Source organism: Papaver somniferum, chromosome 9 (genome assembly GCF_003573695.1).
Source record: "Papaver somniferum cultivar HN1 chromosome 9, ASM357369v1, whole genome shotgun sequence".
Classification (NCBI taxonomy): domain Eukaryota; kingdom Viridiplantae; phylum Streptophyta; class Magnoliopsida; order Ranunculales; family Papaveraceae; genus Papaver; species Papaver somniferum.
Window position 1 is genome coordinate 15,763,177 of NC_039366.1, and position 18,398 is coordinate 15,781,574.

Here is an 18,398-nt window from a genome sequence, read left to right on the forward strand (position 1 = left end):
TGAGTTTTCATTCTTTGGAGTACAAGATTAATGGTAAAATTTCACCCAATTTAAAAGTAGGGATGTGAAAACTACCGACGAACTCATCTTTCAGATTTTTTTCACTGAGAAACCCACTCCCAGAAAAAGTGACGCGCACATCCATTTTTTCAGCAAAATTATCATCAGACCCATATTTCTTAAAATTAAGTTTATCGTGATTTTCCTTTCCTTCGCTGAGAGGGATGAGATATTTGGAAAACCAGACGGAGATGCGAGATGAGAAGAAGAACACTCTTTTGATTTTCTTTCAAAAGAGTAATTCAGTTTCCTTTCAAGTTGTTCAATTTCGACTCTTGAATCTTATCAAATTTTCTGTTTTTCGTTTAGTTTAGATAGATTTGGAATTATTATTTTTAGGTTTTAACTTGAATTGGAATCGGAAATTTGGAGAGAGGGAGAGGCATGGCGGCTATCGTCACTCACAGAAATGAAGATTTAGAGAAACTGATGAAACCAGAGAAGGTCTTGATGGTGATTTGGGAAGGTTTGAGTTACGGTTTGACTGAATTGAAGAGTCGAGATGGATCACATCTGTGTTGGGTTCGATTTGCAGAAGAAGCTTCAGTTTGACGTCGAGAAGAACTTTTGTTGCCGATATCTGAGGAATGACAGATGATTTAGGGTTTGTATTAAACTGAAATTTGGGTTGATGTTATCAAGAAATTCGAGTTAAGAAATTGGTTTAAGTCGACGGACAGGATTAGGGTTTGACCAATAAGAATTCAGGGGATGAATATTTGATCGGATCTTTGATGAAATTGAGTAATTACATGTACGAATTGGCGAAGAAATTGAATTGAAAAATAAACATGGTGATACAGTGAGTTTGATTGTTGGTGTACAGGTGTTGCTGTTGATCGAGTTTGTTGGGTTTCTGAACTGAGTTGTGCTGGTGTTGCTGTTGAACATGGAGATAGATTGAAGAATTTAGGGAAGATTTAATGTTCAATGGATTATGAATTATGGGTTCGATTGTGTTCTTATCGACTGAGACTGAACAACAAGAAGATAGTGGACTGAAGTTGTTGGTTGAGGTTCTGGTGTTGGTATGTTGTACACGTGGTGATACGATGTTCAGGTGGTAGCTTCTTTTGAATTGAAGTAGGTGAAAGCTAGTATGAGTTATTGGTTTACTTGAATAGGTTGGAATAGAGAATAAGGTGCAATGAAGGATTTAGATGTATGTGTAGGATTGTTTGGTTGTTGTAGATAAGAGATAACTAATTGGAATTCAAGAGTGTTGAGAAGACATAACTAGTTGGAATTCCAGGAGTTGAAGTAGGTACAGCTGAGTTCAGTGGGCATGAGATTATGTATTTGGAATTGTCGTTTTTGTCATGGTTGAGATGTGAACAAATTGATTGATGAATGAAGCAGTGAAGTGAATTACGAATGGTGTTGTTGTTGTTGGTTTGCAATGGGTTTGTTCATAGAGGGTTGAAATGAACTGAAGCTGTAAAGGACCATGATGGTGTGCAACCATCGTTCTGGCATGTTGGTTTGCAATGGGTGTTTGCAGGTGGAGTGGTGGATTCGGATGGTATGGATTTATAAAACTGGTAGTAGTGGATTGGGAAGCTACGGATGAAGGATAATGGTTGGATAAGATGAATTTGAGGAGTTGGCGTTGTTGGTTGGGAAGATACGGATGTATTGGTGTTGGTATTTCCCATAATGGTTGACTAATTTATTATGTAGATATGAAAATGGATACATAACATGTTATGCATCTACAAAAGTTGTTGCATAACTTGTTATGTAGTCCACAAAAACGGTTGCATAACATGTGATGCATCAACTTTTTTGTTATTATTGAAAATTGAAACCAACAAAAACAAAAACTGCATAATTTATCATGCACCAACAGTAACATCTGCATAATATGTTATGTGGTCGTGAAAATGGATGCATAAAGCATTATGCAACCGCCTTTTTGTAAGCACTAAAAAAACAAAATTGATGCATAATTTGATATGCATCAAAAAAATATGGCTGGATAACGCATTATGAATCAATTTTTTTTTGTAAGCACTGAAATTTGTCCAAAACAATGGGTCCATAATTTGTTATGTAGTCGAGAAAATTATTGCACAACTCGTTATGCGTCTTTTGTTTTTTGTGATGTTATTTTTGTAGGCGTACATATATCAGTGTGAATGCATGAATCAAAATATGGTTGCATAATGTTTTATGCATCATTTTTTTGTGTATGCATAATGTGTTATGCATGTTTTCTGGTGGTTGCATAACGGTTATGTATCAAGTTTTTGAAAATTTTGCAATGATGATCACCTCCGATTTTTTCGTGAAAAACAAAATTTTGATATTGATGTTTGTACTCGTTGTGTATCTCTCTTTAAAAGCTTTCCAACGATATAAAATTGTAAGATTCCAGGCGCGATTTTTTAGATATGTTATATTCTCGTTTGTTTGCCAGTTATACCCCGGAAAAATTAGGGCATAAACCGTTATGTAGACATTTTTCAAAATTTCATATATTATGGGTGTCACTGAAACCCAAAAACTCTTTGGGCCTGACAATAAATACATAATTTTTTTGATCTTTAGCCTTAGGGGTGTGCAATGGACGAACGGATGCGGATTAGGGGTGTCCAATCCGTCAAAATTGCGGATTTGGAAAATCCAACCATTTCCGATTCAATCACCGGCGGATTTGACATCCGCGGATCAATGGGTGATACGGGCCGGATGCGGATTAACCACGGATTTAATCAAAAAAAAATGTAAAACAAAATATAATTCTGCAAATACCATATTCTAATCAAGTAATGAATAATCGTCTCGCTCTACGTTCAAAATTGATTTGAGTGAAGAACAACAATGTTTTGTTGAGGTAAAATAAGCAAAACCTACATTACAGAGTTTTCATGTATGACCAAGCAAAGAGCAGGCAAGACTTAAAGGACCACGTACAATCCATACCGAAAATATTGCTCGATGCCCGACAAAAATAGACTTACAGGGGATTAGTCAATTGAGATTTTGAATGATTTCTGGGGAGTTCGCAAATCTACTGTTAGTCCATAAAGACTTTTGGAGAGTCTCTTAATGTCTCTTGTTACTGGTTAGAGACTTTTTTCAAGTCATTTAAATTCTCTGAAACTCCATGTTATTGGATTAGGATTTCATAAGAGTCACTCCAACACTCTTGTTATTCAAAGGAGAATTGAAAGTCATTGATTTGTTGTTATCAGAGATTTGGAGAGACTTTTTCTTGAAAATAGACATGGTAGAAATCTCTTCTCAAGAGGTGATATTTCGGGAGACTTGAAAATTTGGAGATTCTTTGATTTTGGGAGTGAACCATTTTTTTTTCTCCTTGTGCAGTAATACACTTAAGGGCCACTTGGAAAGGGATACTCAAGACAAAATGTGGAATAAAGTGATTTTTTAAATTGGAGAATATATATTTTAAAATCGGCTATGTGAGTTTTTGTGATATATATCGATTTTAAAATATAAGTTTTAGAAGTTATGAGTTTTTTTTTTTCCGATTTTAAGTTGTTGGAAAATTCCGCATAGAAAATCAGGGGTGAGATAGCATAAAAAATAAAATGTGGGACGAGTTGAATAAAGTGAATGAAAATTTAGGCATATGACAACAGTGAGATATATTTTCGCAATGGACACATATTTCATTAGGTGGTCATGGTACTTTTATTATTATTATAACATGAATAATAAAAAAATTGGTAATGTTTGGAATTAATCAGGGAATATTATACAATTTTGTCCCTACGAATCACATAAACTTTCTACAAGCCTCATTTTTTTGTCCCTACAAATCTCATTTTTTGTCTCTACAAGTCACAAAGACTCTCTAAAATTCTCTCAGAAAATCACTAGAAATCTCTAGAATTTTAGAGAATCTCTGGGAATCACTCAATTAAAAAATTTATGAAAGTCCATAAAAATGTTGTTTGACTACCTCTTATTAGGAAGGCATTCTCGAATGGCTAGAGGGTCCACAGTCCCTTGGAAATGGCTCGTCTTGGAATGGACACGAATAGCACGTGATTAGTAAGGGGTTGCATGCGACACGAACCTTCCTGGAAGAGACAAGACCACCTCTGTGCATTAATTCAAGTTCAGAGCACTTGAACAATCAAAACACCGAGAGACTCGGTCCATAAAAGACATGTCCAGTGAGGTTGACACCTTTGTGCCCTCAATTCAGCCGGAAGTAGGACATGTCCCGGGTAGAAATTTAACAGCTTAAACAAGCATGGGCTTTTTCTTTGAAGTTCACGTTCTTCGGAGTCCAAGAAGGCAAGAACCAACATGCACTTGCCATTCCTGGAAACCTATTTTGAGGCATACTGAATTTTTTTGAGGCATACTAAATAAAATACAACATAATCCCTTATCTACCCTTTTTGATAATGGCATAACTATCCTTACATAATTAGTATTAATGATTATGATTCGATTTGATTAGCTAGGAATTTTAAGGATTGACTAAAAATTAAATTATTAGTGGTGAATTAGTAGAAAATCAAATTTATGTGAGAGAGTTGGGGTTTTTGAGAGGAAGAAGAAGAAGAAGTGAAAAAAACTTGGATTTTGAATTTTGAGATTTTAGTGATTAGAAGTGACCAAAATGTGTGATTCAAATCAGATGTAGATTATATACGAGGGTTAGTTTCTTTTTATAAGTTGAATCTGTCAAAAAATTGAATTTTTAAAACCCAGATCTACCGACCAGATGAACAGTCGTTATCAGCCGAACCTAGGTATATTTTCAAAAAACTGAGGTTCGGCTGAAAAGTTATCAGCCGAACTTCACTTTGTAATTGACGAATTTAGGTTCGGCTAATTCGAATAAAATCTAGCAAAGTCGCATTAGCCGAACATAGTGTTTCTCTAAATCGTACACTATGTTCGGCTCAAAATTGATACTCCAAGATCAGCCGAACTGATCTTCTGAAAACCCGAATTTCATCTTTGAAATCATATTCTATCGATCAAACAAAATAAAATCAATCAAAAGCAAGATGGGTTTGTTACATATACATTCTAAGATACATCTAAGAGCAATTGAGATTTGGATTTCGCACTCCAACATCGCTCACTTCGATTCGTGTTTGCTTTGCTTGATCAATTTCTTGATTCAATTGGAGTCCAAGATATTTAAGTTTAAAGTTTATTTTGATTTTTTATTTCAGCTTTTTGAGGATAAGGACACTCTAGTAATTTAAATTAAATTGTTTAAGGATATATGGATAATTGCACTACCTTTAGACACCTCTTATAAACCCATCCTACATAGTATAATGAATGAATATGCCTCAAAAAAATTGTGTATGCCTCAAAACAGGTTTCCATTTGTGTGCGAGAGGCCAGAAGTATCAGTCTCCACGGCCCAGTCACGCTAATTTAGTTTCAACTCTTTTTTGTGTCCTAAAAGTGGGAGTATTACTCGTACAAATTGTACTACCCTAGATCTCATGCATCATTTGTTTGAAATTGGTGATCAAAACCTTTCTCAGCATACTCATTACCCGAACTAATAAAGCCTACTAAACAAGAATTATCTAAAGCAGGAAAAAAAAAATCAATGTCTTTCTAGTGTTTCCGATGTACCACATCCATCAAGTTTATAAGACATTAGAGAAAACTAAGTTCATGTATTCGCCGAGACCTAAAGTTCTTACATTTAAAATCTGATAATATTTGTGAGCTTGAAAAATAATATTAGTTCAGTTGTAGTAGTTACCTTCTCATGGGATTGGAATTTGGAATACTAGTTCAAATTTCAAGACCAAAACAACAGAAGCAGATAGAATTTAGATGGTCCTTGATTTTACATTAAACAAAAGCAACTCTTATAAAAACGTCCATAATGTTTTCTATAATTTAAATCAAAATAACAATAGAAAACTATTTTCTGTTCACCACAACACCAAATTCTTATCGATCGTTGGATTTTGCAAAATCTTACATATCAGTTATAAGATTATGTAACTCTTATTTTGCCATAATGTTCTTCCCTCCAGTAATGTTCAGATTACTAATGTTCTTCCCTCCAGTAAGTAATCCACATATTTTGCCATCTCTCCGACATAAAATTATGTAATATCTTATTCATAATCTATATTAGCAACTTTACTTATGGAAAGAACCAAATCTGAACTCTATTTCATTTTCGGAAGAAAAAAAATACAATTGAACTCTATCTGCTATCTTGTAGATGCAGTTGTAGCTTCTACTAACAAACCATAAAATAAACAAGAACAGGCATGAAACATCCAAACATTCTCAGGAAGACATTAAAAATTAGCAGAAAAATGCTAATCTGTAAGTGAAGAAAGGGCTGCACAAATATTGCGGCAGATTCTTTCTTCTTTTTTTCTTTGATGAAGCACAATCCATAGTAGAAAACAGCGTTACAACACCAGACTACTGGAATCTCCATAACCGAATGAACTTGTTGTTGTGTGTCGTAACAACTTTCTTCATCCCAACAGCTAAACATGTAATGGGAGGTCGTAAATCTTTTGGTATTCTATCAATATCAGTAGTAACATCTCCCGACAACTTTCTAGCTACCATCTTTTCAATAAAAGCACCTCTGTTATTGGAGGAACTGGATGAGGAAGATGCTCTCCCCATGAACATACCTTTTTTGTCCATCACATAGCTCGAACTAATTTCACCTGTACCCTGATCTAGAATGCGCAACACACCATCTATTCCCCCAACAACTAGTGACGAAGTGTCGTTCTGCAGGTGCTGAATAGAATAGATGACATTTGGACTGATTTTCTTCTCCCATAGAGGTTTCATGGTTCTCAAATCCCAACAATATGCATGTCCTGAAGTTGATCCAGCAAACACTGAATATGAACCTGGGTTATAACACAAGCTCTTTATCCCTGCAGGACCAGCAGACTTCAAGGTCCCCGCAACTTGATCTGATGACAAATCTGCTACTCTGATACTGCCAAGGGAGGAGCCACTTACAACCAGCTGATCATCAGTTAATGCCATACATGTAATTGGTCCATTATGCATCTTAATAATGCGAGAACAGTTCCTGCTATACATATCAAACACACGAGCCGTCCCGTCTCCACATCCAACAACTGCCTCGGGATCTATATAGCGCATACAAAAACCCCTTGTTACGCCAGCGTGTTCCTGACTCATACTTCTTTTCCCACTATGCCTCCTCCAAACGCATATACGAGTTCCAACAAGACCAACAATCTTGCTCTCATCAAAATCAAAATCAGCTAACTCCAATTTCGGTACCGAGTACTCTTCCAAACACTTGAAACTATCCAAAGACCATATGCGCATAACCTTATCCTCTAAACCTGTTAGAACCAAACCCATCTTCATCCGACATTGATCAATCCCAGCAGAGTGACATCCATTCCATTGATTAACCACAACAGATTCATTCTGTAAGCACAATTGGTGCTGCTTCATTGCAATTTCTTCTAAATACTTATTCACTGTTGATTCTGAAACAGTGCCAACAACACTAGAAAGCCCTAAAGCATCTACTTTGCGCTTCCAATATTGTAGAGTCAGTAAATGAGATGAATGTATGGTATCATGCAATGATTTACAAACGATAGAGCATCGAATCAGATCAAATTGGTCAAGATATGATAAAATATGACAGACAATATCCGAAGTAAAATAATGATTGATGATAGTTCTAGTAGGCGGTCTTGACGAGAATGGTGGTGATAAATTTGCCCTAATTTTCTTCCTCTTATGATTTGCCAATTCCATTGCTATAATTTCAATTGAAAAACCCAATAAACCCCAAAATCAAAAAAAAAAAACAAACCTAGATTTAATAATATCTCTAAGCATAACCAACAGAATTACCAGCTTCCCCTAAATCTAATTCCCAACAATCTTAGAGACAAGAAAACCCATACCTGAAATAATTTCCCAATGATGGAAGCACAAGAACCTTCTAATTTCTTGATTTTCAAAGGAAATTGAACCAATACCTCTACGAAATTGAAAAAAATCTTCCGAATCTGACAATTAAATCGATGAGATGTCTCAAATCTTACTGAAAAAATCTCACTGAACTCTCTGGGGTTTTCTCGATTGAAACTCACAGGGTTTGGTCATTGCTCCCAGCGACTGGCTCTAAGGGCTGCAGTCTGATTTTTCTAGGTGAAATTTATTTATAGAGGCCGCTATCGTTTAGGCAGTCCTATTTAGAATTTTTAGGGAATTCCGAATTTCAATTGACCATGAGATTGACTTTTCTACGTGGAAACTGTTTACTTCGGGGACACCTTGCTGCTTCCAACGAGGCTATTTCTTCTGCCTTTTAAGTATTGGCACGATAAAATTGTTAAAAGGGTAACATGTTATTAGAAGGATATAGAATTTCATATAAGATAAAATATTATTTTTTCTGTTTTATATGGGGTTTGGTACCATCCGCTGTAATTTGGTATCCCATTGGCAGCCACGTTGGCACAATGTCTCATCAAAAATTACGATATGTCAAAAATAAGTTGCAGCTTGTAAGGATTATATGGGTGTGTTCGGTTAAGGATCACACCCATAAAAACATTCATGACTCAGTTGATTATGTGTAATTTAAAATGAGTGTACGAAAATTAGGGTTGTCAACGGTACTTAACAAAACGGATATTGGCTCTGTCACTGTCGTTGTCATTAAAATTAACGGATATCCGTTATCCGTTAAGTTCCGACGGAAATATGAAATTCAGTTTCATTACCGTTACGTTGGACTTAACGGGATATCGGATAATTTTTCTTTACCATCCGTTAATTTTCCAAAGGCAAAAGTCAACCAGCAAACAAACCTTAACTCAATATTCGGCTCGACTAAGATTAATCCCAAACAAGGACGAGAGGCGCAAATTCAAATCATGATAAAATTTGGTGGAAAGTGGATCAAATAAGATAATTGTCGGAATGCTTCTGTAACACAACAATCATCAATTTATGGAGATTCATACGACCGCCATTAACTAACACCAAATCTAGGTAAAAATTCATCACTGACTGTTATAATTTCATCTATCAAAAACACTCGTTACCTTAATCCAATAACACCTGCTGTTGATGTCGCTGATTTTAGAAGAGACACTTGAATTCAAACAGTTAAGAGATAAGGAGGAGTTTAATAAGAGGTGCTTCTGTTAACCACTTCCATTACCATTAAACTCCATTCATCAGTATCCATTCATGGAGTCTACATATCAGATTGATAAGCAGCTGCTCAAACACATTTGAAACGATGCTCAGATCCCCTTTTTCTAACGAAACACCACCAGTCTGCTTAAGATATGTATTTGGATAAAGGTATAACGGAACATTGGCTTATATGCTATTGGATATCGGAACTTAACCTAACGGAAATACACAATTCCACTACCGTTACGTTAAGAGGAGATTATCTGTTAGCTTATCGGTATCGGATATCCGTTTACCGCTATGTCGGATGGCAGCAGTAACGGATTACGGATTATTGGTATCGGATGTCGGAAAATCGGTATCCATTGACAGGCCTAACGAAAACATGTATTTTGTACGGAAAATGGGTCATTTGTCCAAATATTTTTAAAGCATGGTTCAAATGGACGGGTAAAAATTAGTATGGGTGAAATGGACACCAAAAAATAGCAAAGGATGAAACTGGATTCATCCTGACTTAAACTTAAAAAATAGCAAGGATGAAACTTGATACATCCTGATGTAAATTAAAAATAAAAAAAAAGTGTTTGAAAATGAGTAAGATGAAACTGTTTACATCCTGCCTATTTTTACATTTTTTTCCATTTAAACATTATCAAAATCTAAATGTCCTTCCCACCTAGAAATTATTGATTTTAGTCTTTTTAACCAATTTTGTGTATTTTGTAGTTAAGTCATGTCTCTTATGAAAAATATAAATTCAAGGCATGCTCTGTCTCTCTTATGTTAAATGTGTCAACTTTCTCTATTCTTTTACAAGTGTAATAGCATAAAATTTAATACAAATACGAATTTGGGAAGGAGGAAATCAAAATTCATCTTCAACAAAATTGCATTCTCTCGGAGACTTCAGATATGTTTTTACCGATGAACACGATGCAACAGTGCATGAGATATTGGCGGAAACTAAATAACTCTAATAGTATCAAGTGTAAAAATCAATTGGTTGGTACACCCATATACAAAATTTATAAGGTTAATGGGGTGATGCTATTTGAAATATTCATTTAGGTGCAGCTGTTATTTATTGTAATTGTTTTTCCCGGCTAAATTGGGGCATATGCCACTTAATTGGGGCCTATAGATACATGACAAAATAGGGTCAATAACAAGTAATTTTTAGAAACCCCTTATCCACTATTTATGTAAATGCCTAATATGCCTTTATTAAATTAGTGATGATTAATTAAGTTAATATTTGTTAAATTAATAAGTGTTTGAGTTTTATTATAGTGTTAGGATTAGAGTAGAAATTCATTTTCTTTTTTAAGGTTTGGATGGAAAGAAGAAGTAGAGGTAAAAAAGAAAAAACTAGGGTTTGTGATTTTCTTAGCAAAAATGAAACTTTAAAGTGCATATGAAGACTCTAGTAGTGATGAAGAAGTGGGTGTATCAGATTTTTTTGCACGTCTTCATTTTCATATTTTTTTGCACGTCTTCATTTTCAGATTTTTCTTAGCAAAAATAAAACCTTCTTCTTCCTAACGATATTGTTCTTGTGCTTAAACTTTATAGTGCATATGAAGACTCTAGGGTTTTGCACGTCTCGATCGCCAATACGGAAAAAAAAAATAGATTTTTTTTCTTCTATAATCGGTTTATTCGATACTATCACATAAACTGATTCTTGGTAAAATCCCCAAATTGGGTATCATAATCGGTTGTTGTTCATCACCATATAATCCGATTGTAGTAAATTTTTGGCGTGATGGGTACGTGACCAAAATCGGTGTATGTTTATGATGTGCATATGCCGATTCCTTCACTTAAATAATCACGTAGAATACACGAAATTGACAATCGGTTTATTTACGTGTATACGTAATCCGATTTTGGAGAAAAAAAGTTCCAGGACAAATGTGAACAAAAATCGGATTACATGATACGAGACATGAACCGATTGTAAACTTTGAAATTTTTTCGTCAAGTCCTTAATCGGACTTTATAGTTGCACATATAAACCGATTCAGTAGTGGAAAACAGCCGATTTATGATAGTCAGGTAGTGTCGTTTTAACGAGTTAAACAGCACTTTCGGAGTGCTATTGAAAGTGTCGTAGATTCTCAGTGTCTTTTTCTGAAACGACACTTTCTGAGTGCCCCTGAATTACGATGCTTTCTGAGTGCCGCTACGCACGACACCTGGGTATCGTCGTAGATTTGATTTTTTTTAATAAAAAAAATTACATCTGGCTAGCTGACTCCAGTTATTCTTACTGGGCTGAAATAAATCTGATTCAAATTCAAATTGTACTAAAATGAAACTCAAATTAAACTGAAATTTAAATGACAATTCAAATTCAAATGAAATGTAAATGACAATTCAAATCACAATTCAAATTCAAATGACAATTACTCAAGTTCTCAAATTCAAGTTCTATATGGAACCTGATGCGTCTAATACCAAATGACATCTCGATTACATTGAACTATACTCATAAATTTAGTCCAAAATCATTAAAAAAAAACTTCTAATTATTAAGGTTTCTTAAGTGATACAAGTCCTGAGAATTTCAACAAGAATTTCAGTCATTAGGATCTTGGCACTAGCTTGCGTGAGAGCAGGACTGTAGACGCACAACTCTTTCAACCATTTCTACATCCAGCAGGAGCAACGATCTTACCACCATCGGGAACAGAGTGCCGACATCCATGAAGGTATCAAACTACATTCAGAAGAAGAGTATGTCAGACCTTATATGCTAGGTTTACATGACTTCAAACACAATATACACGGAGGTGGTCTAATATACCCATCATCAAGACAACAGCAGCAACAACATTTACATAGTGACTTCATTCCTAACATCAATATGGAGATGAACAAATAAACCATATGTATAGGCGGTGAAAACCATAGGCATGATGAGGTACACAGTAACAATAATGCGGCAGCAACCATAAGCAATAATTCGCATGCATCAGATAAAAAAGTCTATAAAAGATTGAATAGTTGCGAAAACATGACCTAAGGAAAATGCATTTAACTGCTTGCAAGAGATGATGACCCTCAGGAGGACCTTTTGGTAGGCAAGAAATTAAGCTACGATTCTTTTTCAAGTCCAGTTTTATCATTCAGGCCTAAGTTCATGTCAGGCATACCAGAGAGATCATTTCATAAGAATTTTACCAGTCCCATCACAACGCAAAACACTGTCCGTAATGACAAATTTATTCAGGAATCAGAGAATAAGAACTGATAGCTTCTTAGACAATAAATAACAGCAGAGCAGAACATTACCTACCTTTTGAGGGCATAAGAAGATTCACAGTTCCACAATATCCAGAAATACCTATAATGCAGTTCTGAGTGTCAAAACTTGGGATTCAATTATTGGATTCATTCATAAAAGTAACACATGACTATGTTTGAAAACCGAAGGCACCTGTAACTTTTAGAGTTGCAAGCCATGGAACTCTTTTTTCATGTTTGTCAAAGCTTCGCAGTTCGTTGCACGATGATACCCCAAAAAGCTATCAATGTCATCAATAAAGATAACAGCCAGTTGAATCTTATGAGCTAAGGTGATACAACAACAACTGGAAACAACCATCATAGAAATGTCTTAGTCATGAGTTAATGTTACTACAACTAACTTGGATCACAGATATTCAAATATGAAGATATTAGTATTCTAAAACACACAATTACCTAGTGTCAGCATCAGTCTCTATCTACTAACCCCTAAAAAACAAGCTTAAATTTACACAGGCAATAACAATTGTACTAGGCATTAGATATACACAATCATCATATTGCAAACTAAACTACTTAACCAATTAAAAGGCCTTAAAAGAACAATCATATTAAAGATATACCCTTGCAAGACTCATGGGAGCATAAGGATTTTCGCGTATGTGCTCGCATACCATTGTGTATCGGTGTTGCTGAAAACAATATAAGATATTTAATTCTAATATTTTCAGGCTGACTTTCTAGACTAAGAAAGAGCACCAGTCATTGAAATGAGTGAACCTTGATGCAGTGGAGTTCGTGAAGGATGCATTGGTGTCTCGCTTCCCTTTCCATATCGAGGTGTTTCACTGGTAAAACGATGTAAATGTAAGGAAAAGTTTCCACTAAAAAGCTATATCAGAGAAACAAAAGAAATAAAAGAGCAATACCGAGAATTTGACCAACGTTGATCCTCTTAACTTTTCCAGCATATGCTAAAGACCCATGAACTGTACCTGCACCAAAATCACAAACTAGTTATTAGATTCCTAACCAAACTATTCAATAAACCAGAAACAATGGAAGGAAATAGTAAAAACCTTTTCAGTCATGTATTACATTCAGCTTTGGCACCATAGTCCCTTCCCCATTTAGTGAACCACCATCCTATCAATTTACATCCAAGAAAATGTACAAGAGTGCTTAGTCAAACCGCTCAAACCTGGACATGCCAAGAAAAATTCTAATTATGCTTCAAATTATGCTTCAAACCAGAACTATATTTGCTCCAATAAGAATGAATTCAGCAGCATCCCAGCCGGTCCCAACTCCTCTAATGCCAGGAAGTGAGTAATCCTTGTCAGCAAATTCTGATTTCATCACTTGAGCAATGCTCATGAGCTTCCCGAGTGCGATAAGATGAACTGCCTTGCACTAATAGCCTCCAGCTGTGAAGTACCTGATACATTTAACGAGAAAATAATAAATAAAAAGACGTAGGATTAAAAAAACTTTTGGATTATAAACTCTTGGGTATTGACATAAGATAAAGATATCACTAACTCTTTAACACAAGGCTCTGGACGTAAACTAGTCATATTCGAAGACTCATTATGGAATTGATATTACGGTTCACGTTATATGATAAATGGTGCGCACAACATAATGTTTGTAACTTCTCAGTATTACAAAAACACAGGGGAACAAAACTGCAAAGCAGACATAAGGAATGAAAAACTAACGTTTCAGCGTGGAATCATAAATTTGAGCATCGAATTGTGAGCCTTCTGGAGCGAGTCCTGCCATGATAGAAAATTAGAACTCAAAGTAGTGCTAGACATGATATAATCACACAAAGCAATGAATGTAGAGTAGAGACTTACATCCCACTTCTCATGTAATTATCATTCACATCAGTCTTTCACATAACAGATCCTCACCGACCTCAACCATACTTTCCTGTGAACACAAGGAAAACAATAAATTAGCAACAAATGACTATCTGCGCTTTGTTTTAAGTTGACATTCAAAACAAAAAATTACATTTGCCTTGTCGGAACCAGACATGAGACTCCAATAAGACTAGTTATTGCAACTCCTGCAATATACTGTAGAAATACTTTACAAAGTCTAATCAAAGACTAATTAAGGATCAAAAACCTTTTATCGAACATCAAATTTCCCTTTTATATACCTGAGATCTTATTAAACATCAAAATACCCTTCTAATTAATGATTATACAAATTACCTCAACAGCAGTAGCAACACAAAAGTGCTGTTTGTCTAATCATTTTTCGATTCTCGACGTTACAGCCTCGAGCTTTCTGAACTCCACCATTGGTAGAAGACTTTCTGATTCCATCATTTGTAAAAGAATTTACATGAGTTTCTGCGAACAAAAAATTCCAAACTCAGCAATTGTTGAATGAGAAGTTAATTAAGTAGTTGTGATCCTTATCTACCAAGCATTTACATGTGAACAACCAAAGCAGAATGCCATGGACACACTGCAGAACATTCAACAAAGCACATCAGCTTCAAATCAATCCTATGTAACCCAACCGCGATTACCTCTAGTAGAGCAATGGTTCACCACCAATAAGAGAAAGTCCAGCAGTCACTATCACCAAAGCTACCATGAGAAACACTTACAGCCACCCATAACACCAACAGCTACAGAACCACCAGTTTCACCATCAAACTACCACCACCAACAATTACAAGAAAAATACCATCAACCACCAACATCTGAAGCCAATCTCTACAACAAAATTTCCATCCACCATGACATACCCATAAAGCTCTACCAATTTCTACCTGCATCACCGCCAAATCCAAATCTAGTTATCCATAAAAGGCAAAAAAGTAAGGAAATCTATATAAAGATAATACACAATAGACAAGAAAAAATCTGTAAACAAAATCCTATCGAGCAAAATAAAATTTGTTCATAAAAAAAAGTGAAAGAAAACCCAAATTAGAGAAACAAAAGCTGCAACTAACCATCTGACCAAGAAAAACAAATTGAAAGAGTACCAAAGAGGGAGATTAAGGATAAATAAATCACAAGAAACAACGAGAAAGTCGATCACGAAAACTAAGGTCACTGCATTCAAAAAAAAAAATTAAGGCAAAAGAAAATTGTAAATCTGTCTCCAAAAATTAAATTAGGGTTTATTTAGCAAAATTTCATTTGAGTTTACCTGATTCTTGTCCTCAACTTTCTAGGGTTTCTACTTGAATCTACTGGGTTCGCGAAATCAGGTCATTCAAAGATGGTTTTGATTTCTGAAAAATGGGTTTGCAGATGTGAGATAAGGTTATTGATTTATCGCAGGTTTTAGGGTTTATTTTTGATAGGTTCAGGGGATTTTCCAGAGTTCCAGTAAGGAGAGAAAATATGAGGGAGAAGGAAAAAGAGAGGCGGAGAAAGAGAGAAAGAGATAATGTTTTTCTCTCTATGCTTTGATAGGTTCAAGCGATCCTATTTTTAGATTAAATACCGACCATACAAGGTGGAATATCTCACCAATGAAACGAAATTATTCGCATGTCGTTGTCCAAGTCAACAGAACTTTTTACACACCGACAACTTGACTTTAGTCAGCGAAGCAGAAGAAACATCATTGTCTAAGTCAACAAAACTACCAACACAATGACGTTTAGAATTTGGTCAACGACATTTTCGGCATGAAGTTATTTCGCGAGTTTTTAGTCTGTGTCATTTCATTGTGTCTCAGATAGCTCTTTTTCCACTAGTGATTGTTGATAATCGGTTTTCTCGACTGTAACATATAAACCGATTTTAGATCCTTAACTTGTTCATATGTGTTGTAGATTGTTGTGGCGTTTGAAGAAGATTAGTCCAAACCCGTATCTCTGCTGGGTCATGATACCTCTGCCCACTATTTCACCGATTTGTTATGGAAAGAAAGAAACGATGCAAAGCAATGGTTTATAGACAAGGGAATAGGGATCAAATGCTCGTTAGTTTTAGGCCGTCATTCACGTGAAGATCGTTTGAGACTTGTTTGTGAGAGAGGTGGAAAGCAAGAAAGTCACTAGGCAAAGGACAAACTGTACGTGAAGACGAGGGAATACATTACTAAATCAAAGAAGTATGGTTGCACGTTTAAGATTATAGTTAATAGACCCAAGGGACCCAATGTTAAGGTATACAAGCTCTCTAAAGTGATGAATAGTTGTCATGATCCGGAATCTCTTGTTGGACACGCGGCCGTTTGTGGGTCGAAACCACATCAATTGGAAACGGTGAGGTCGATGAAAGCGTGTAAACCAAGTGACATCCTTAGGAAGATTAAGGAGGATGATAAGAATAACTTGTCCACTTTGAGGCAAATTTACACGGCAAGAGCGGCATTTAGGAAAAGAGAATGAGATGGTAGAGCGGTTATGGAACAATCTCAGTGGTTAGTCGATCAACATGGATACACAATGAGGAAGCATGTATTGGAAGGCAAAGTGACTCGTATTTTCTTGGCGCATCCGGAGATAATCAAGTTGGCCCAATGCTTCTATCAAATTTTGTTAATAGATTGTGCGTACAAGACCAACAAGTACAACATGCCGTTGTTAAACATTGCTTGCCATACTTCCGACAAGCAAACTTTCACGGTAGCATGGGGGTTTATGGATCAGGATAATGATGTGAGTTTTACTTGGATGCTAGAGACGTTGAAGGAGATATACCATGGCAATCAAACTTCGAGGATCATAGTAACAGATAAGTACCAAGCGCTAATGAATGCCATAGGAGGATCATAGTAACGGATAAGGACCAATTACCCGACAGTATTGGATGCGTATGCCTCTATGTGGTCATCTCTTGGCGGATACGTGGAGTTGCGTTGTTCATTTATTTGGTAAGGGATCATGCTATACATAAGCACCAAAATACACCATTTGGGATGAATCGCTTAAGGTTCGGAGAATTGTTTTATTCAACAATAACAACATACATTATATCGGTCTTAGAGTACGTGATGATTGTCCATTACCACCGGTAGATGGATTTCATGAGGTCTCGGAGGTCACCAAGGAGTGGCTAAAAAAATACGATCCCAACATGAGGCGATGGGAGGAATTGATCGTGCCGGATCAATTCGATGGTCTACATCGTTGGAATGAGTATTTTCCTTATGTTAAAAACTTGATCTATTGGATGCTTATATTTTGTCGCTTTCTTATATTGTATTTTGCAAACTTAAACCAGGCTTAGTGAATGAAAGTGGTTAGCTTTTTTGGGTACCTTGGACTCATGAAATTTGTAACAGAATCGAACTTCTAATACATTTATAAAGTCCGATTTTGGAGGTACAGTAGAACCTCCGTATATTAATATTCTTGGGCAAGCAAAAAATTATTAATATATGGAGGTTATTAATATATAGAGGTTGATCAAAGTAAAATTTCCCAAATTGGGACTATGATTTGTATCAATATGTAGAGATTATTACTATATAGAGTATTAATATATGGAGGTTCTACTGTAGTTTGCTGCAGCTTTTTCAGAAACAGTTTATATGGACGATAATGTAATCCGATTGTTGGAAGAAAAAGTTACAGATATTTTTAACTCAATAATCGGATTCCATATGGTCCAATATGATCCGAACCTGAAACCAGAATCAGTTAATGTGTGTATTAGTGTAAACCGATTATAGTGGATGTGCAACACATCCACCCAAAATCAGGTTATGTAGGTTCACATTAAAATCCGATTTCGGACACAATCAGATTAGTAAGGTGCACCTATAAACCGATTCTGGGTGGATTGTCAGAAAATTTAATGAATGAATTTTTAAGATTTAGAGATAAATCATTGGATAGTACCACTTATATGTAATGGTTTAAAGGGATTTAACTCAATCATTTGAATTGTCTGTTTTTTGGGTTTTTTTTTCAAAACCCATAAAGAAATTAGATTTCAATTGTT

General features: G+C 35.6%; 1 protein-coding gene and 1 long non-coding RNA gene across 7 annotated transcripts; both read right to left on the reverse strand.

Annotated features, from left to right (window-relative positions):
- Nucleotides 1-6,172: 6,172 nt before the first annotated feature.
- Nucleotides 6,173-8,212, reverse strand: LOC113307888 (F-box/WD-40 repeat-containing protein At3g52030-like). Its single transcript, XM_026556357.1, has one exon. The coding sequence runs from the start codon at nucleotides 7,807-7,809 to the stop codon at nucleotides 6,463-6,465; it is 1,347 nt and encodes a 448-aa protein (XP_026412142.1). The 5' UTR covers nucleotides 7,810-8,212; the 3' UTR covers nucleotides 6,173-6,462.
- Nucleotides 8,213-11,565: 3,353 nt separating this feature from the next.
- On the reverse strand, nucleotides 11,566-15,894 carry LOC113310558. 6 transcript variants are annotated; one of them, XR_003341211.1, is made up of 14 exons: nucleotides 15,646-15,894; nucleotides 15,014-15,259; nucleotides 14,691-14,831; nucleotides 14,325-14,400; nucleotides 14,184-14,240; nucleotides 13,714-13,900; nucleotides 13,542-13,608; nucleotides 13,392-13,457; nucleotides 13,243-13,310; nucleotides 13,086-13,154; nucleotides 12,653-12,806; nucleotides 12,512-12,559; nucleotides 12,235-12,419; nucleotides 11,566-11,932 (listed from the first exon to the last, which is right to left on the reverse strand). It is a non-coding gene; the product is annotated as an uncharacterized LOC113310558 (long non-coding RNA). The 6 variants fall into 6 exon arrangements; XR_003341209.1 differs by lacking the exon at nucleotides 12,235-12,419 and adding an exon at nucleotides 14,485-14,549; XR_003341214.1 differs by lacking the exon at nucleotides 12,235-12,419 and having other exon boundaries at nucleotides 14,184-14,228.
- Between the last annotated feature and the right edge of the window lie 2,504 nt (nucleotides 15,895-18,398).